Below are 22,070 nucleotides of genomic sequence, written 5' to 3'. Positions count from 1 at the left end.
TCGGAGTGTTCGCGATCAAGATTATTTAGAGAGGGTGAGAGTTCATTGGAGTGTCTGCGATCAGGTTTAAGGAGAGTGGGTGAAAGATTCCATTGGAGTGTATGTGATCAGGGTTATAGAGAGTGGGTGGAATTCCACTGGAATGTACAATATCAGGGTTATGGAGAGTGGGTGAGGTTCCATTGGAGTGTACGCAGTCAGGGTTGTGGAGAGTGGGTGGGATTCCATTGGAATGTATGCAATCAGTGTTGTGGAGAGCGGGTGATATCCCTTTGGAGTGTATGCAATCAGTGTTATGGTGAGTGGGTCGGTTTCCATTGGAATGTAGGCCGCCACTGATGTGGGTGGGTTTCCTTGTACAGAATGAATTAAATTGTACCTTCGGTCCTTCAGAATTATGAAAACAGATACCCAACAAAGGGACACAAAAATATAAACCTGAGGTGCCCTCTTGGTGAAATACGGCAAAAGAAAGGGAAAGGAGTTTAGTATAAGTGTGTGTGTGGGGGGGAGTGGCAGTGTTAAAAAAATATAAAACAGATATTTGAGGTGGGGTCAGAAGCAAAACATTCTTAGCGGTGTGATAGAGGCTAAGTCACTCTCTCTGGGGGTCACCCCTACGTCAGTCGCTGCACTGCGGGTCAGGTCACAAGCATAGTCAGGAGACTTGAAACTGTTCACACTTCTTTATTTATTACAACTGAGGACTTCCCGTCCCCCTTTGTCGTTTCCCTTCCGCCCCTCATTCCTACCAAGTCCCTCCCACAAAACAAGGCTAACATGCCTCTAACAACAACGTGACCCCTCTTCCCTTCTTAAACACAAAGGTGGTTCTCCGTCCATTTCTTCAATCAGCCTTGTGTCGCCCCTCAGCCTGACACTCCATTCTTTGTCTTGATGTGCATAGTCGGGCCCTTCCCCTGAATCCCATTCTTTCTCCGAAGCCTCACTGCCACCTTGATATGATTCGTCAGAGTCCCATTTCTCTGCTTCTCCTCCATCAAGTACTCTGAAAATTTCTCCCCTGAATTTCTTAAAGTGAGAAGAGTCTTTCTTCCTTTGCTTCGCCTGTTTCACAAACACTACGTCTCCTATAACTAGCAACACTTCTCTGGCCCCTCTTCGGGAATCTGCAGTTTCCTTCATTTTCTGTTTCGCTTTGGAGTCTCATATGCGATTTTCTTGGTGTTTGGGAAATTAGTCCTCTTGGCCCGGGCTGTGTGGGAGCTGCGTTCTGACTCAGCGGCCAATTATGAGATACGTCGGGCACTCCACTGTGGTATTGTGTGGAGTGTGCCTGTATTCTCGAGTGGTTTGCCTGTGACATGCGCCACTTGCAGTGTCCGCTTGATGTTACCTGTGAAGCGCTCAACCATATCATTGGCCTGAGGCCAGAGGGGTGTTATTTGACGGTGTCTAAACCCCATATATTCTGCAAAGTTGGCAAAATCCTGGCTTATAAATGGAAGCCATTGTCCGATTTAATGACCTTTGAGATGCCGTATGCCATGAGGATGCGTTCCAGCACCGGAATGAGAGACGTGGCAGCAGTAGAGGATATGATTTGCACCTCCAGGAATCTTGAATATTCATCTACTACTACCAGGACATAAGAACCATCTCTTGTGGGACCAAAAAAATCAACTGACAACTCCTCCCAGATATTCTCAGGTAGCTGGGATATTTGTAATGGGTGAGGTGTTGGCGCCGGGGACACCCCATTGCAAACGGCACAATTATTTAAAGTTTCCTCCACTCTATTGTCCAATCGAGGGAACCAGTTTTTCTGGCGAAGTAGATTCTTGTTAGATGCAGGTCATCTGTGGCCTTCATGCACCAAGTCAATGACTCCTTGGCATAGTGACCTAGGCAAGATGATCTTGCATCCTTTCAGTATGATGTGGTCTTCTGTTCATCTTGGGCGAGACACAGACTCTTAATCTCTTGCGTAGCTTGGTCCATGTGTTTCGCCATGTCTTTTGCATGCTTTATTTTACCTGTAGTAAGGCATTCAGCTATGATGGCAGTGCCGGATCAGCTTCAGACTCTTGTTGTAGTGTTGTCCACACAACTGGGAAAGGTTTCAACTGGTGGATGACGTAGTTTAGGTATGCCTCAGCTATAGAGTGTTCCTGCTGACCAGATCCTCATGGATGGCAGGAGAGGTAGTCTGCTGGATTCTTGTCTTTCCCTGGCCTGTCGCGAATTGTACATTTGCAGTCCTGCAAACAAAGTCCCCACATTGCAATCCATGGGGGAATCATTGCTTTTGGGTTGCCATAGATTGTAAGGAGAGCTTGGTGGTCCATAACAATGGTAAATGCTTTGCCATAAAGGAAGAGGTGGAAATATTCGCAAGCCCAGACCACCATGAGTCTCTATTTTTCAGCCAGTGAGTATTTCTGCTCATGTCTGAAAGGCTGTGGCTCGCATAAGCCAGTATCTGTTTGGAGTGGGGCGTTCGCGGTTCAAACTGGAATAATATGGCACCAAGCCCGACAGGGTTGGCATCCACTGTCACTCTGTGTCCTTTGATGAACTAAGGTAGGCTATGTCTGCCGCCGATGCAATGTTTGTTTATATAGCCTCGCAGCAGGTTTGGCACTCCGGAGACCAATGAAATTCTTGTCTGTCTTTGGTGAGTTCACGTAATTGTGCGCTGATGGTGGTGTAGTTTTCTTAGTATCTCGAGCAATAGCTGACTAGACCTAGGAATTACTGTAGATTGGAGATCGTGGTCTCCCTGGGGGACTCCGTCACCACCGCCACCTTATTAGGATGTGGTCTGATGCCTTATTCCACAAATATGTGGGCAAAGAATTTCAACGTGTGTTTCCGGAATTTGCATTTCTCTTTGTTTAACATCACCATAGCCACTTCCAATGCCAGGCAGACACGATGCAAGGTATTGTCATGTTCACTCATTGTCTTGCCAAAAAATTAAAATGTCATCGCTATAGTTCAGACAATTTGGTAAATGTTTAATGACCTGGTGTAACTCCTCTTCGAATATATCTGCCGCTGACGATATTCCGAAATGTAGTCTTTTATATCAGACTAAAACCATGTGGGTGACAAAAGTGGTGATACAGTGGGACTCAGAGGCCAATTTCAGTTGGTGGTATCCTTTGTTAAGGTCCAGTTTGGAAAAGACTGTTGCACCATTAAAGAGGTGGCTCATGCCAGTGATACTGGGAGTCTGATGTCTTTCTCTTTGTATGCCCTTGTTAGGTCTGGGCATGTCCACATACAGTCTGATGGACCCCTCTGCTGATTTCTTGGGCACTGGTACAATGGGGGATATCCATGGTGTATGTCAGCTCACCCGTTCAATAATGTTGAGGTCCAACAGATGGTGAATCTCCTCTTCTACTTGTTTCTGTATATTGATTGGAATGCCTCTGTTATGTTGGGCGACGGGCTTGACTGTGGGGTCAATGAGCAGACGCACTTTGCAGTTTCTCTGTTTTCCTAGACCCTTGAAGAGTTTTGGGAACATTTTCACCGTGTCTCCATTTGGGGCCATGTATTTATGTGCCATAATGCAGTATAGGATATGTATCAGACCCATGTCCATGGCCGTCTTACAACTGAGAATGCAACTGCTGTTCGTTTCCGTTGATAGTACGTGTAATTGATTATGTGCAGTGTGTGATTTGTGAGCACAGACAGTAGTGAACATTCCCTTGCTGGGGAGCGGGTTGTTGGATCCTTAGGGGTATATGTCCACAGTCAATGGTCTTAGTTTTGGGGTTTGTGGGAGCTTGTTGTATATCTCCTCACTCATAACATTCACTGGTGCCCCTGTATCGATTAAACATTTGGTGGGTGTGTTGTTAACTTGTAGTGTTACGGTAGGGCTGTATTCTTTGACTGTTTCATTGTTCGGCGCCCATACATATCCTCATTTCTTCTGATCTGTGGGAGAGCCCAATGACTCACTTTCCGATAGGGAGTTTGTCGCTATGTACTGGATAATTCTCCGTGGGCGGTATGAGTTGCTCCGCTCTAGGGATTTGTGGGGCTTTTATCTGTGATACTTATCACTATCTCCTTCTGACAGATTGTGTCTTCTGGTGTCGCGGGTGGATCTGAGATCTTCTCCGCGATATCTCATGTGTCATCTACCGCTGGCCAGTGAGGAGCTACGTGGTGGAGGAGCTGGTGCGTTCCTGCAAACCGCATGGGAGTGGTCAGCTCCGCCACCTGCAGCACATTTCTGTCCCATTGCTGCGCACATGCCCTCATGTGGAAATTCGTACCCACACAGAAAACACATCATACCTGCCCTACTGGCCCCCTCGCCCTGTGTAGGTGATAGCTTTTGGATAGATTCTCCTACCTTGACTGCAGGGAGCACCTTTATTTTCCCCATATTGATGTCTTTTAGAGAGATGGCAGAGTCCGACCTGGCTATAGCCAGTATTTCCTCTAAAGATCTTTACTTTTGTAAAAGATTATTTTGAACGTATGAGGATTTACACCCCAATATAACCTGGGACCATAGTGCCTCCTCCTTGGAGTAGCAGTGAAAAGCGCAATGTTTCATGCGGATACGTAATCTCATGACAAAGTTACCAAGAGTTTCAACCACCTCCTCGTATACATGCTTTGGGTTTTAAAGACAGCTGTTCTTAGCGTTCAGATCAGTACTGACCTAATAACCTCTAAACACCACCAATCTGGTGAGGAACAACTACCATTAAAAGATGGCAAAAAAAATCCTATTACAGGTGGAAATGCGAATCAATATTTGTCATCAATGTTGGTTAAAAACTCAACGCTGAAGTGTCTGGGAAACTTTGAATAAGGGATCCTGACATAAAAGAGCTGTAAGCTCCCAGGTACTTCCAGCAGAAGTCATGGAGACTAGAAAAGAAATGCCATAATTATCCAACACTTCCCATTGATGAAAACAACTTGCTGAACAGGATGAAGGTGCAATACATCAAGAAGTAGTCTGTTTACCAATCCTTCACCTACTGCAACCAGGATGAAGATTCACTGTCCACTGTCCACTGCCCACAGAGATCCGAGGGAAGACACAGTCAACCCCAGGGAAAACCCATCAGAGGTGAAATGAAGGACTACTGGCATGCCACCATAAATCTGGGCAAGATTATTGACCATACACCATCTTTGGCAAGAGCTCCAGTCAGTCCATGATGTATGATAGGTAGAAGGCAGGAGTACATTCCGTTTTCTGCATAAGCCATCTCACTCCACCAATAGATGGGGCATGAGCTCTTTATGGTGGTGGGGATTAGCCTGAGGCCCTGAAGTAGGAGCTGGGTCCAATAGTAGCTTCCTCTTGGGGCTACTGACATCTGGATCAGTTAATACAACCACTCTCTGCTGTGTCCGAATAAACCAGAATGGGGCAACCACTACTGCTTCCACCAAGGACACCTCGGTTTGCTGATGACACAAGGGATTAGAAGAAGATGAGAAAAAGCATACATTAAATTGTTTGGCCGCTTCAGAGTCATGGCTTCTGATCCCTAGGCTGTAGGTTAAGGAACCTTGCTCAGTATTTCAGCAAACAAGCTTTCTTAGGAGAGGCATACAGATCCAGCATGGGCCTCCCAGAACCTTGGAACACCTGAGATAAAATAATCTGACCAAGTTAATGCTCCAAGTATGTCAGAAATGGCCTGCTCAGTCTGTCTACTCGGATGCAGTCTAACCGCTTTAGGCCATACAAATTTGTAAAAATCCCACTAGACCTGCAGAGCGTGTTTCTTAGTTTACATACTTGACCTAAGAGAAATGCACTTGCGCCATGGTGATGGGTGACAAAATATTTACAAGTGTTTTCTGTAAAATGGAGCATGCCACCATAAGCACACTTCAGATTTGGTACAATGTTGCCACCCAAAAGGTCAGCCATGCACACTGAACATTTTTGCCAGCTTCTGCAAAGTTGGTTTGCAGTAAATGTCAAGCAAAAGTTTCAAACATCCCCATACTTGCCAGCAAGGTCGAGTACCATGCAAATGGTACTCACCTTTCATAAAATCTACTCCCCAATGCGAGTGGGCCAGTAGATTTTACAAGCCCTGCCCTTGGTGTGTGTTATGATTAGGGATCATATTTTGGATTAAGCCCACAGGCTCAATGCACACCCTGTCCCTGACAGGATCCTGGAATATGTTGCCTCTTCCAATTGACATATGTCTAGTCAGGTGACGTGTCCATTTGAATGTGAAGAGAATTAGTCATGTTCGAAACAGAGACTCTATTGAGAAAAAAAATGTCAGTTCCAGCTGGGAGATTGCTTCCCTACTTTCATGGATCATCCCCTCTGCACAGATCACTCTCTGTCGTGATAACTATTAATTCCTGTATGCCCAGGAGCTCACACAAATTAACTAAGCTTTTTGCTGCTACATCATTGGTTATGTCCAAGCCAGAGCCAACTGAGAACAAAGCAGTGATTGCAAAGTCCTGGGTTTAGAGTTTGGAGACAACTGCCCTGGCTGGGTGCAGAAATTAAACCAATGCAAATCAGCTCTGGGGATGGCAGTGGGTGCAATCTCTCAATGTTTGTTACCAATGCAGGCTACACCGAGTCTCACATACTTACCTCAACTAAGAAAATGCCAGATCCATGGAGGTGTGTCCAGGTATGGTCAGATGGGCCTTTGGTGTAAACCAGCCACCACCAGTGCCAGGATCTTTGGGAACACTCTGGGGACAGATTTCAGGCTAAATGAGAGAATGATAGACTGGATGTGCTGCTCCTGCACTTCAAAATGATAAAAACTGTTGATAGGCTGCACTGATTGGTACATTCAGGGAAGCGTCCATCAGATATAGTGGTCCTAGGCAATCCTCAGTGGAGAGGAGGGGATGATCCATTGAAATTTTGCATTTTCATGTGAGCCTTTTGACAGAACTCTTGACCCACTTCAGGTCCAGAACCAGATGGAATCTTTCTGATACTTTTGGAAATAAGAAGATTATGGAGATGATTCCATAGCTCTCCAATCCACAGCTCCTGGAACAATTGTCTCTTTCTGTAGGAGATCCTGTGCAGAGCATGGGAACTTTGCTTTTTTGGGATTTTCTAGAATAGCTGTGCACACAAATCTCATTCTCTAGCCGGATTGATGTCTAGTACCCATGCCCCTGGATGGATGACACCCAAGCGCCTACAAAGTAGCACAGTTGATCTTCTACTTAAAACTTCCATGACTTTCCTGGATAGTCAGGACCTCTGCACCGCGGATGTCAACGATTTAGCCTGGTTGAGAGCAAAAGAAGCTGCAGTCATTCCCCTATTCCCAGGAGGAAAGCAAACATCCACAGAGATGGAAAGGTAGGAGTTTACCAAAATGCGCTGGTGGGGTTGGGCTTAGTCCCTGCTTCTTGTTCTTCAGAATTGTATAGCCCCTTTTCCTCTAATTGTTTCCCAAATGACACCCCTCCTTAAGGTTGCACCATTTGCAATCATTTGCATCATACGTATGAACATGATGTCTGATTGCCATGGATGTCCCAGGTGTAAATCTGTACACCTTACACAGTTGAATGCCACGTAAGAGATCAGTTCCACCTGGCTCGGCAGCCTGTTAAGATGAGCTGAGCATTCAGTACCCTCGTCATTGGCAGTGTGGCAGTGTGGCAGTGTGGCAGTGTGGCAGTCTGGAAAGTCAGAAAGAAGAAGTTTTACTGTGTATGTGGAGTAAGTGCTTGCACTTATTGCCAAGTGAGAACCATGCTCCAACATTCCTGTGCTCAGTGTTTCCTACTGGAGCCTCCTCAGTGCACACAGATGAGCTCTCTCTAAGGTTGAATAAGAGGGAATACATCTGTAAACTTTCCAGCATGGACTGATACTGCCCCAACAGTGGTTATAATGTGGCCTCAAATCTAAGAATGGAGATCTTGGCGGTTCCCTAGATTCCCACACGACCTACTTTATTCACACATTAAATGCACATACACAAGGAATCCTTCTTGTGGCTGCTTCTAGGACTGGGTGATGTCTGTTCTGCACAGGGACCTTGCTTTTCCTGAGCTGGAAATCTAATCTTCTGGTTCATGTATGTTTCTATGTATGGGTATATATGGCTCACACTTATCTGGAAAGCAACAGAGTGCTGTGCACATGGGATACACAAGGGAGTAACATCTAAAGGGGCAGGGCAGCGTAGGAGCTGGGATTGAATCGAGTGATCAGCGATTGGGGAGATCTTCTTTGAAGAGTAGGGTCTTCAAATTCTTCCTGAAGTGTAGGATGTGTGGAAGGTTGCATTCTTATCTGCATTGGTAACTTGTTTCAGAGGCAGGGAGTCTAGCAGGCTTACATGTCACATGACTTGGTCCAGACCTCTTTGATCAGGTATGTTTCACTTTGCTCCCCTTCAAGAAATCCCTTTTCATCAGCAGGATTTTGGTTCTTTGGCTGAGAAGAATTCGGAAAGAAACTCCTTTCTAATGAAATCTTACTTGTATTTGTATTTGTTTTATTTATAACGCGCAAACCATCAGGCCCGTACCTTTTACCCCTTCCCTCCTCCACAATGACCTCAACAAAGTACCTGACCTTTTCTCCAGAAATATGATTCCTACAGGACCCTCAAAAAGAAGACGTTGAGCTTGATACGAAATCCTGCACTTGCTTTTTCTTGCACAGCCGCTTCCCTGAGTGTTGCTCACTCATGCTGACATTGGGGGGGGGGGCGGGGTTGTCATTTCTGGCGGCTGGATATAAAATAGCCAGCAACACAGTGGAATGGCTTGTTAATAGCTCACCGAGAACATGCCCAGCTATACTTTGAACTCCTCTTACTATGGCTGTCTAGCTGCTTGGCCATTAGTGCTACAATGACTCCCTGCCAACACCCCCAACAAATGCTGCTGCGCTCTCCTTCTTTTAAGTAAAGCAATTCAGGATTCGTGCAAATGCACCCTCATCTCTGGGGATGGTGACACCATGCATGACTGGGACCGCGTTGCACAGAAGGGAGGTTGCTGCTCCTTTATGTAATGAACGTAGGAGGTACTGTTGGCAGGCTTCCCGAGGCTCCTGATGCGGTCCATGGACACATACACAGAAGGATTATGTTCATGGGTGTTGGTGTGTAAAGTGAGGAGGGCGTGAGCTAAAAAATAAATAAATGAGACAAAAAGCACATACAATGGAAAACACAAGGTTTTTCCAGGAGCTAAGACCATGTCAAAAGTGATGATTGGGATGAGGAAGAGGGATGTGGAGTTATGATGTGTCATAAGGACTTCACAGTTGCCTTCTTTTTCGTGTCATTGGTTTCAGGATGGCTCCATCATGGGGACATTTTCTTAGGGCTGCTTCTCTACGATTGCTTTTCCTGCTGCTGCTTATTCCTGGTGTGAGGGTCTGTGAGCCAGCACCATCTTAAGAGATTTTAGGGCCCGCGACACAGACACATTTGTGGCCCTACCTGAACTAAAGGAATTAAGGATTTCAGAATCTCTGACAAACTCCCCCCTCCGCCTATTGCAATCACAACCCAAAGATTGATATGTGGCCCCAGCAGTGTTAAAAATAAGCTTTGGTGCCCCCTGGAGGTCCCCCGACCCCCTTCATCTGTGCTGGAATCAGGATAATAAACAAGTGCCTTTTCAAGGGCCGCATGATGAGGTTGCTTGTGCTCTTCCATAGGTGCAGGGCAGAATGTAACAACAGCAGCCACGAGGCGATGAAGGTGCACTGACTGTAGTGTCTATGCAGGTCACAGATCAGCAGCTGGGTGAGAAAGCTACACATGACCCAGAATTATAACAGAACTCAGATGAGCAGCCTCACAAAATCCACAAGTGCTCATGAATGGATACAGAAGACACACAGGAGGCACTGAGAAAGGTACACATGCCATAGCCTAGATCAAGGGTCCTCAACGTTTTGTGCGCAATGAGCAAAATGTGCATATAAAATGAAATTAGGAGCAGCATCCTTTCTTTGACGGAACATGTTGGCGCTCAGTTTGCAGAATAGTTCGCAGAATAATTATTGCAACTCAAATCTTAAATGTAACAAACATAAGACTGCCAATAGAACTTTGTAATTGGTAGTAAAGGAAATGTGCAGTGACGTTTAACTTAATTCGACATTAAGTGGTTGTTTACAGGAAATGTTGAGGACATTGAACATCAGTCATCAGAAGGACATTTTTAGACAGGACCAGTCAAGTTGTTCAAAAATATGGTAGTTCTAAATAAACATTAGCAGGAGCTCCAGGTTCTTGAGCCACACATTTTAAAGAAATTTAGCACAAATGTTTGGACAGTAAAGTTGGTCACATATTGATCACTGATCTTCAGGTGTACTTCGGGGTTCTGCCTAACAATTTTCCAGAATCTTAAGTGGCAAATGGTGCATTCCAAAGCATACAAGAACAGTAATGCTGTTCCTCAATCATTAATTACTGTATTGTGTACAGTTTTTACTTCAGGAATGTTATGACTTTTTAATTTCTGATAGAACAAGGAGTGATCCCTATCCTCTTGAGTTAATTTTCCAATGGCCAGTGTTAGGCACCACGAAGAAGATGTCTGTCAGCCAGTTGGGCTGGTTGGCGATGCCCACGCCCAACAATGAGACATTGGAAAGGATGACTCATTCACAAGAAATTAAAAGATATTCTCTTAAAACTGCTAAACAGTTCAGCGGCCCCAAAGGAAAGTGTCAGTTTGTTTGAGTCTTTGGTTGAAACTATTTGGGGCAGAGCTATAGGCAAACGGTGGCCTCCAGTTCAGAAGGTCCAGATTATAGAACGGGATGCCCCATGGTGTGATGCAGAATGTAGAAACTCGAAAAGAAAATTCAACCATGATTTAATGAGTGGCGTGTCCATGGGTGGCCAGAATTCAAGTTTCAAAAGGACAATTACAAATTGCTAAAATACCTAAAAAAAAAATGAATTTATTGAAACACAATAAGCTTTTACAGAGGGTCATTTCTTTGAATGACACTAAATTGTTTTATGCTGAATGCAATTGCCAGGAGAGACATTATACCATCTCCTTGGACACGTAGCCTTGAAACACCAGCCCCCACAGTTATAGACCAATTTCCTTACTGGACATTGACAGTAAGATAATCCCCAAATGTTGCTCAGACTGGAGGAGTGGGCTCAAAGTAACAATGTCTTGAACCTCTCCCAAGCAGGCTTCAGGGGACGGCTTAGTACATTGTATTACTGCTTCACTCTGAACAGCATCATGGAGAAATACGATAAAGTTGAGGGAGGGAGATTACTTGTGACTTTTTTCAGATGTTGAGAACATTTTTGATTTGACTTATAGAAACATCTTGCTGCATAAATTACATTTTATTTATTTACTTATTTCATTTAAACCTAATGTTTTTTTTTTAATCTTATCCAACTGTGATACATGGCCCCCTCAGCGTCTGTCCGATATCAAAGATCAGGGAATTATACATTGTTTTCCCCCACCAATAAAGGTGAAAAGCAGAGATGTCCGTTGGCCCCAATGTATTCCTTTCTGACTTTGAACCTAGTACTTCTCTTTGAAAAGTTAATCAACTCTCTCTGAAGGGTACATTTTTATAACATGCTTCTTTATGAAGATGACACAGCTATTTTGCACTTAAGCCTGGCAGATCTCCAACAGAGACTGCCTTAAACAAATAACTATTTTGGGAACGATAGTTTGAAAATAAATATGATAAAAACTAAAATGATGGAGTCAGGAAAAGGGTGAAACCTTGTAGCTGTTTTTTAAATGAATGCTGAGATGAGGAGGTAGACTTATTCTTATTTGAGTCTACTCTTCCCAAAGAGTTGGTGCTTGGGTCATTCATTTTAAGACAACAGCTATAAGTGCATCATTAATGATTAAGGTTTCCTTTTAGGATTGCATTTCAAGTTTGGGACATTCAGATTGGAGATGTGACTGGAGGTATTGTAAGGCAAATGTTCCATGATTTTTTTATGACCGTGAAATTTGGGGTTGTTGAAACTATCATTTCCTGGAGGGACTGCAAAATAAATTCCTGGGCCAAATAGCAAGTCTCCCTCCAGGTAACCCTGGTAGCACCTTCTGAGCTGAATTGGGGATGTTCAGTTTGAAGGTGTCGTCCCAGTTAAGATTTTTTACTCATTTTTAAAAAGCAAACCTGGGAATTTCTGCTAACCATCATGTGGATTTCAGTGCAAGTGGTACGGGAGAGGGATGGGGGACTTGTAAGGCATTGTCCATTTGGATAGGGGGTGGGATATAACTAAATTTGACACATTAAGTCAACTAAAAAATAACTCTTAAAGCAAGAGCTTGTCTGATGGGGAGAGAGGGAGATGTCCAAAACATACATAAACTGTCCTCTATAGCCTTATATGAGACTTACATCACATTTCAATGGCAAGGAGAAGTCTGCGAAATACTATCCCCAGAATGCAGGGGGATAATGATATGTTTAAATGTACCCATCCCTGAATAAATGAAGGTGTCCAGGAGGAATCACAAAGTGTGCCTGCAAAATGGGAGGCGATGAAGATTGAGTTCATTTTCTGGTAATTTCTTGTTGTTTCTCTGTTTTGTGCAAGCATGGACATGGATGGAATCTAAGTTTTATAAAATTAATTGTAACAATCAGGTATTCTATATAGCTTGTTTGAATATGTTAAAGCTGCTTTTTTATTGCAGGCTTGTTCTATGTGAATTTTATGAAATATGACATGTTTAAATATTGCTAACTGTTAACATAGAAATGCAATTAAATAAATATTGATTAATACTGGTCATTATGGTCGGCTTTACAGATCATTTCACTGGGAATTTGGAGGTTACCTCCTAAGAATTATTTGGCATGTAATGTCAAATAGTGCATTTTAAAGCACATGGGGCCTGTTAAATTGGTGAAAACGTGGTTAGGAATACAAATGTCAACTTTTTGAAGGATTTGCGGCCTCTTTCTCTGCCCAAAAGGGATTTTTCACAAGATTTAGTGGCAAGCATTGGTCAAAACATTGAGCATTTGAAGATTACTTCAGAGAGCGGTGTGGTGGTGTTAATTAGGTATTTGGATTAATTAATTGGCTTGGTAATTTAAACATATTAACAGTAACTTAATTGGATCTGAATATAGGGCCAATTAAAAACAAATGTGACATTTGCCGTATCTGACCATTATCCACGTACCCGATGGGAAGTGTATCAAAAGTTGACAGTTTTTCTACCGGGATACTATGTAGCAATAAATATAGGCAACGCTGGCAGTAATATTTCTGATAAATATAATGCATGGTGGCATCAAACACTAAGTTCACTTGTACACAAAGAAGTGCATGCAAACAAGTTGGGTATGCATGCAACTTATTAGTTCATTATGCTCCTACTAGCTGTGCACATGAACAGAATCTGACAATTTTCTCCAGAACACAAAGATGAGCGCATGGTTCAATTATGTTGCTCAGTAATACAGTTAGCAGCTGAGCAAAGTATCTGAAGATGACAGGGCTTTAAGAATGACACTGCAATAATAAGTAAGGACATTTTTTAAAAAATATTCTGCGTGGTGGCAGCAAACTCAAATCTTGAATCTACAAAAATAAGCCAACTGGAACTGCAGCAGGCTCATTGGCCAAAATTCTCTCACAGTCCTGCCTATACTGCTACTGAGGAGCTCTCAACCCTTCTGCACCTCCTTCTAGGCCTCCACACCATGGCCCAGAGCAACTGGCGAGAAACAATTTAGGCTGCCAGTGAGTAACGTGTTGCTCCCGATCTACATGTTGGGGATTACTGGCCTAGATAGTGGATGCAGAACACAAGCTAGCCTATAGTCAGTTAATCCATGAGTGAGGTATTTTTTTTAAAATGCCACCATGAGAACTAAATCACTCCCAGGGGCTGATGATTTTGAAATATTTGAGGACTGGCAACTTTAAAAATCAGAGCACCATGAGGTTAAATGAGTTGCCCAGGATCACACACTTTGGTTAAGATGTGAAGCTGGGATTTGAGCTAATTCTACAATTCCTGCACTTGATATCATTGTCTCCCAGGTCCTGTTACATCTAGGTGAAATTATTTGTGAATGTTTGACTTCATAAACTAAAATAATACCGTTTTAGAGACCTAACTTGCAAAGTGCACAAATCAGACAATAACCCAACAAGACAATATTTAAAAATACTTTACAATTAGCTAAACAAGGGCACTAGAATGTGAGGAGGAAACCCTTTCATAGGAGGCAGCTCAGTAATTGTAATGGGTTTTTTATAACGCGCTTAGTACCTAGAGGTTTCTAAGCACAGACCCGGGGATAGAACCTGTGTTGCTCCGCATCGTCTTGCTTCCAAGACAAGCGTGTTGGAATGAGCTATCTTCCCGAGCCAAATCAGTGCTAGATAGTGAGATAAGATGATTTGTCCAGGATCACAGTATCATCCAGTAGCAATGCAGGTTAAGGAACCTTAACATTTTGGTTTCCCACTTTCGAATTTGGCTACCTGATCACCTCAGAGAACTATTGCCTTATGCTCTTCATTGGGGGAAGTTGCCAGATTTTACAACCCTCAGAATACTGGACCTACACTACAGTGATGCTATATTAGTTGTTATGGTAAGTGCTACCTGGTGCCGGTCTGTTATGTTTTGTGGCACGGTAGGTGTTACTATCACCAACGTATACATGTACTTAAGTTTATCAACTTCAGAGAGAGGAAAGATAGAGTTGGCCTAGCCATATTTCGGTACTTTGGTTGGGCATATGAAAAGAGATCACTGCAACGAGTTCCGTAACACACCCAACTATCTTCTGAAACATACTGTCCGGAACAAGTCTTTTTTTCATTTCCATGCTGTTAGCGTTGTTGCTTCTGTGAAGATGTCAGCTTGAAAGAACATTGGAGCTCCACTTTTGCTTTCTGGTGTCTCAGTATCTAGAGCACAGCCAGGTGGAAGGAGTCTTCTCCAGTCAGGACAGCTTTGGAAGGTGTTTGTATATCTTGCTCTATGTTGCTAGGACACTTGTCGGTGGGTGGCGTTCTGCTCTTGCTACTTTTGGAGATATACCACAGGGGGGGGGGGGGGTGATGGTAGGAAATGTCCCCTGCCGCAGGGGTCAAATGTCATTGTTTTTTTTTCCTAATTTGCGCTTTAGACTGTTTTAAGTAGGTTGCTTGCTGGTGTGACTCTTCAGGTTGGGACTTGGTGTTATTTGTTAGTGCCAAAGGTGTGCTGTCGTTTTACACAACTGCGTGCGTTTTGCTGTTTCTACATCCTTAAGAGTGACATTCAGCTGATGTTTATTTGTTTATTTATTTATTTGCATTTCTAAAGCGCAGAAAGCGGCCATTGGGCATCGTGGCGCTGTTACAATAGAACTTACTTAGTCACAAGATATCCCCAAGTATGATTGTGTTTGGTTCTTGGCTACAGTGAACCTGAACCTGTTTACGATGACTGCAGGGCGCCGCTGACGTGAATACGGCTACAGCTGTGGGATGTCGGTAATCTCAAACGCATCACAGGCTGCCACTCGTATGGGAATGAGGGAGACTCAACTGATGGGAACTAGGACACCGCTGTGTGAAAGTGAGATGTTTCTCCCAGTTGTGGTTGGCCAGGGATATGGGGACAGGAAAGGCGGCTGCGAGGTGTGTGAGAGTGAATGTGCACGAGGCTTGCAGTGATTGTTATCTGATACAGCGGTGTGAGAGTCTGATGCTCTCTCCCCCTCTGCAGTATCTCCAGGATACGGAGGAGCTGCAGCTGCGGCAGCAGAGTGCGCAGAAGGACTGCGAGCTGTACCGGCAAAGGATGAACACGGTGCTGGGCCAGCTGGCCGAGGTGGAGAAGGAGCGAGACCAGGTGCGGACCCTCCAACGACTGGGCTTGGCTTATATGTGCATCTTCGCCCACATTTCTTTCAGCGCTAGGAGTAGAGGAGGAAGGATTCGGCACAAGTTATGTTATGTTGACTTATAGCGTGCACCGGTACCACCCATGGGCTATCATCCAGGCGCTCAAAAGTAGGGGTCAGGAGGACTCCTAGTGGGGGCTATGCTCAGCGCCATTTCACTACTCTACGGATCACACACAAGGTCCTTCTGGACCTGAAAAGAGCCCTGGGGTGGAGGGGCGACTGACCCCCTTACATCCCTACCTACTTCCACTACTGAATGCCAGCCAATGCGCTCATCCCCGTCTTCCCTCTGCCTCCCACACTCGCAGAGGCTGCATCTCACCTCCTCACCCAAAAAAGAGAGGCTTCTTTTAAACACCTAAGGGTAAGGGATGGAAATCTTTTAACCACCTGTAATTTCTCTGGCCCGCTTACACCCCCACACCCCCATGGAAATAGTCCACTCTGAAATACTGGGCCTGATCCTCATCAGTGCGGTGTCGCCTGATTCTCTAGGCGCAGTGAATAACGGACGCACGTTAGAGCGTAGCACCTTCCACTCGTAGAGGCTCACTATAAACATGCAAAAGTGACTGATGCTCAGCTTTCAATTATTCAAAATGGCTGTCAATTTCTCTGGGAAGCTTCCATTCCATATTATTGTAGCCCGTCCACACCATTTCCGAAGTGGGTCAAGACTGATTTGTGGCTATAATCAATTAAAATGGTTCAGAATTTTTTTTGGGTATTTATATTGGGTCTTCCTGTAAGAGCGAAGTTTGCACGGATGTGGAACCCTTACTCTTTGTTCTTAGGGAATCAATCTGCACCTCACTGATGAATCCCAATTTAGCTGAAACATGCCTGGGTTTGCATGGATTTCCAGGCAGACGACATGGTATCTTTATCATCCCGGTGCAACCTGCACTGAAGCAGCGTTTCTTTCTCAACAGATCGCCCTCGTTCCCCTACTGGAGGGTGTCTCTGTCACCATGGCGATGTCTGTGCCACACAGCAGCCGAGTTCATCTTTCCCTCTCAATCAGAGTGCCCTCTCTCCATCACCACAGCCAACTGTCTCCATCAACCTCAATCCCAGGCTCCCACTGCCGCACACTGAGAGGACGAGTGCTCAAAAATGTTTCTGCTTGTCTTTTTCCATTGTGAAAGCCATTCTGTCTCTGCAGGCCATACACAGTAGGGACCAGGTGCAGCGGCAGACTGACCAGAGCATGCTGGACAAGGACTACTACCGCAAACAAGTGCGTGCCCTGGAGGAGGAGAGAGATTCAACCCAGACTCGCCTGACGCACCTGGAGGCCTTAAACAGCAGACTCCAGGCACAGCTGCAACAAGTGCATGGTGAACACGCATCATGGGGGCCGGTGAGTAGTGCGTAGGAGGGGAAAAAAGGCAGACATCCCCATTAGCTATAGCTCCACTTCCCAAAAACCAAGTGCAGAGCGTGACGCATTTCCTATTAAAGGAGAGTTGTGACTTTCAATGTAGCCGCAGTTCCCCTTCTTACGACCAAAGGCTGTAGAATTGCCTCAATGTATTCTATAATGGGAGCTATTGGGCTCTCTGGAACTGCAGTTCCTCTTCTCGCCATCAGAGGGCAGAAGATCATATGGCTGCATTTGCAGGACAGTGATATTCTGTGTAGATGTCGTCCCATGTATGATCAGGGGCAGAACATGCCCCGATCCTCTTCCATTGTGTCTTTCCGCACTGCAGGAGGAGTGGTGAAATCATTCACAGATGGAGGTCCATCATCAGTGTCCGAATGGCTAGAGAAGGCTTTATTTCTGGAGTATCCAGTGAAAGGACGCAGAGCCCTCTCGCATTAACAGCCTCTCTCTCTTTCTCTCTCTGTCTTTTTCTCTCCTCTTGCAGGGACTGTCAGACTCAATTTCCCTGGACAGCAGCTGGAGCCAGCCCAACATTTCCCCCATTTCGGAAGACTTCCACTCCATTCCTGACAGCTGCGACACCTTGGAGAAAGTGGCCTGGGCCACTAGGAAGCGGCTGAGATGTGCCCCAAGAGTAAGAATAACTGCACTATCCAGGCTGTATTGCACCTCTGGCACAAGTCCAGACAAATATTGATACAGCCAATAGGATGGGTTTTACTTATGACAGGCGGCATTGAAGAGTCTAAGCTACAGGCATTTTAGGGAGCTATTCAGTATCATGTGCCTCAGCAGAGCCGCATAATAATACTACTACTTCTAATAATAATACAAATATAATAATATATCCTTATAGACAGAGCGAGGTATCGTTATCGCAGGATAATGACCCACCACCAAATTATAGTCAGAGGCATAGCCGAGGACCATAAGTTGGGGATGAGTCATTATCCCAAGCGATAATGACCACTACTTGGCTATACTGAGCATATCATGTATTTGTATTTGTATTTTATTTGTATTTTTTATTTGTATAGCGCACCCGGCCCTGGGGCAGCTGGGCGCATATCTTACAGCTATGAAGCTCTTAGGCAATACAGTTACATAGGAGAGTACAGTTACACAATTACATAGTTACAGCAACAATAAAACAATGCACAAGGATGAGTGCAATCAAATGCAAAAGCCATAACCGCAGCCGCAGATATGCTAGTAGGCACCCCTGTTCACCTGGCAGTCAAGTTCATGCAACCAATGTGTAGATTTTCTTTTGAAGATATGAAAGGATGGTTCCGATCTAATGGACGTTGGCAGTGTGTTCCATAGCTTGGCCGCCTGTACAGGAAAGCTAGAACCCCCTGAGTTCTGCAGCTTAAATCTAGGAATGGACATAGTGTGTGGTTGGGCCGATCTTAAGGGCCTTGAAGAAGTGTGTGGTAGGAGTCTGTTTGAAAGGTAAACTGGGGCAAGGTGGGCTCTGGCTTTGTGTGTTAAAGCTAGAGTTTTGAGAGCGATTCTGTGTTTAACCGATAGCCAATTAAGGTTACGTCTTGTATCGGATATATGTGACTTCTTTGGGATGTTAAGGGCAGCCCTGATAGCGTTGTTCTGTGTCACTTGTAATTTACACATGTTTCTAAGGCTAATCTATAGAAAGAGTGAGTTACAATAGTCGATTTTGGACATAACTAGCATTCTAGCCAGGGTGATGCAGTTGGGTGTCGTGAGGAAAGGCCTACACGCGGTAATAAGCTTGCAGGTGTACGCGGATGCTGCAACAACAGCATTGGTTTGTCTATTGAAGGATAAGGTGTCATCTAAATAAATGCTGAGAGTTTTAGTATTATTGGAAGCTGAGATGGTGTTGCCGTCAATAATGAAGGATTTGAATGAAGGGTCTAGTTTGTTCAGTCTGGAGCGGGAGCCGAGTATTTGTATCTCAGTTTTCTCATCATTTAAACAGAGTCCATGATGCGCCATCCATGCTTGGATTACTGAGTAAATACCATTAAGGACTTTGGAATCTTCAACGTGATTTCCTGAGATTGGGATTAGTATCTGGGTGTCGTCGGCATAATTAGTATACAAGACACCCATGGAGTCAAGAATATCGAATAATGGCTTAGTAAAGACATTATAGAGTGTAGGGGAGACGCATGATCCTTGAGGGACCCCAAAGAGTACAGGAGATGGTTCAGCAGAGGCTGAGGGAGAAAACACTCATGGTTCTGTTAGCAAGGAAAGAACTAATCCAAGAGGTGGCGGAGTCAGAGAAGTGTGCAGCTGATTTTAGGTGTTGGCATAGTATTTGGTGGTTGACAAGGTCGAAGGCCGCTGATAGGTCGAGTAGTAATAGGAGTGCTAGTTTACCATTGTCTTTGATGTCATGCATTTGTGTTACAAGGTCAATCAAGGCCGTTTCTGTGCATTGTCTAGGGCGGAAACCAGATTGCCTGAGGCCCAAAAGATCGTTGGTTTCTAGATATGCTTGAATTTGTAAGTAAGCGGCGCAATCCAATATTTTTAGTAGAAAAGGCACTATCGTAATAGGTCTGTAGTTAGAAGGATTGCTAAGGTCAAGTGAGGGTTTTTTGAGGAGTGGAATGACCCAGGCATCTTTTAAGTTATCAGGTATCGTGCCTGTTTTGAAAGAGGCATTGATAAGACTAGTGATGAAAGGGGTGAGGTCCTGTGCAGCTGCTTTAATGATAGGAGCTGGGCAGGGGTCACCTTGACAATTGGACAGTTTTAATTTTCTGATGATGTTTACCACTTCCCAAGTGTCTAGTGGAGAGAAGCTGAATGGTTTGATAGATGGATCAGGGTCAGTCTTAAGGTTGGTAGATGTCTTGTGAACAGGGTTGGTTGGCAGGAGTTGTTTTTTTGGTGAATTTTAGTTTGGAGCATCAATATTTTGTCTAGAAGTGCTTTCTGGATGTTTGTACACCACGCACTATCTGTGATACATTTGTCGATAGGGGCAATGGGAGATTCAAGTTCTTTGAGGATCTTGAACAATTCTTTTGTATTCGATTGAGCGTGAATGATACGTTCATTATAGTTATATTTTTGGCTAGAATGATAGCTTCTTTATAGATTGAGGAAGCTATGGTCAGGGTGGTTTTGTTATTAAGTGATTGGCAGTTTTTACAACATGCTTCTGCATTTCATTTGGTTTTGCGTAGTTCTCTCAACTGCGGTGTGTACCAGGAGTTAAGATGGGAGCGTGGTTTGGCTTTGCGCATTTTTAGTGGGGCGATGATGTTTAATGCTTTCAGGATAGCCTGATTATAAGCGTCAACCAAAACTGTAGGGTCCTCAGAGTGTAGTGTATTGTTGAGAATAGGAAGTATGAGGGGGAGCAGTTTATCTGTAGTAATGTTTTTCTTATTACGAGTGAGGGTCGCTGGTGCAGTGTTAATAATGGAACAGTGAGGAGTGGCGTTGATGGCGAATGTTATCTTGTGGTGGTCTGACCAAATGCATGGTGTGATGGTGGTCAAATTGATATTGCAGTTAGGGTCAGCAAGCCAATCTAAGGTTCTACCTTTGTTATGAGTTGGTTCATAAACATGATGGGTATAACCTAGATCTGAGAGTGTACTAGCTAAGTCATTAGCATTAGCGTCTGCTGGGTCACTGGTCGGTAAATGATGTGTAATGTGACCGTCTGGTTGGAGGATAGAGGCAATTTGAGAGATAGAGATTCAGCCGAAGAGATCTGGAGGTTAGGAATGGCTCTGATGTCAAGTGCGTTCTTGAAAATAATGGCGATTCCTCCCCCTTTAGCTTGGGCTGTATTTCAGTCACATCTGATTATGGAGTAGTTGGCTGGGATGGCTAGAGATGGTGAATGTACAATTAATTGATTTATCTGCAGGAAAGTTAAAGCATTTTCCCATGTTTTAGCGCTCTCTTTGTTGTGTTTAATAGGATGCTGCAGCAAAACAAAAACAAAAAAAGCTCTTCTCAGAGAGCAAGTGTCTTTTTGAAAATAATCTTGACTGGAAATTGCATTGTTGTTTTCTTGTTTGCATCTGAAGACTGAATGTTCACCATGCAGTCAATACCAGTAGTTTTTGACTGCACTCTAAACATTCTGATTGGTGCAGAGGAGGTTAATTACAGAAGTTGGGGTTTTGACACATCTCGTGAGGGACCAAAGGGCCAGGCTGCAAGATTTACAACTGTGTTGGTTATTTTTTTACTTTTTGTAAATCATAAGTGTTTGTGTAAACTGTAACCAAATGTGTAGATTCAGTAGCACTACAAACCACAAGTGGCCAGTATGAAAAATGTAACATTATCTTGGTGCGCACAGAAGAAACCAAATCTAGGCATGGCCGTATCTAGAAGGAAAGACATTTTGTGTACTCTTAACAAAAGAAGCTATAAAAAGGAAAATATTTAATTGTACGACCATTGTATACAGGCTTGTTTTAAAATTGTATAATGCTCATTTGTAATGATCTCTTCCCGTTTATTTTGTAGTGTGAATGGGAATGTTACACGAGTCTTACCGAGGAAAGCACATAATCAAAACATAGAATAACCATCTAAATCAATTTCTGATGGAAAGTTACAGTCTGGAACACTCCTGATGTAATCTTTCAAAATACCAATATGAGAAAGTGTAAGGGGACCAATAGCACCAATGAGTGGCCCTTGATGATTTGCATTTCAAAGAGTATTTTGGGAATGCTAAAATGTCCACAGCTCTTCATAATTGTAGAGAAACCCCTCAATGCTCACACCAGAAAAAAAACAACCCACTGTGGAAAAAAGCCCAGCACACCTCTC

General features: G+C 44.1%; 1 protein-coding gene across 2 annotated transcripts in view; it reads left to right on the top strand.

Annotated features, from left to right (window-relative positions):
* The window catches only part of CARD10 (caspase recruitment domain family member 10), a 356,289-nt gene that overhangs the window by 188,031 nt on the left and 146,188 nt on the right, over positions 1-22,070 (top strand). For both annotated transcript variants that reach the window (XM_069653039.1, XM_069653038.1), the window contains exons 7-9: positions 15,700-15,825; positions 17,046-17,243; positions 17,755-17,904. In XM_069653039.1, the coding sequence (XP_069509140.1) occupies positions 15,700-15,825; positions 17,046-17,243; positions 17,755-17,904 (474 nt within the window). The remainder of the gene's footprint in view (positions 1-15,699; positions 15,826-17,045; positions 17,244-17,754; positions 17,905-22,070) is intronic.

Source organism: Ambystoma mexicanum, chromosome 3q, assembly GCF_040938575.1.
Source record: "Ambystoma mexicanum isolate Mex_15411 chromosome 3q, UKY_AmexF1_1, whole genome shotgun sequence".
Classification (NCBI taxonomy): domain Eukaryota; kingdom Metazoa; phylum Chordata; class Amphibia; order Caudata; family Ambystomatidae; genus Ambystoma; species Ambystoma mexicanum.
Note: the sequence above shows the minus strand (reverse complement) of the source record. Positions and strands in the feature narration are given on the sequence as shown.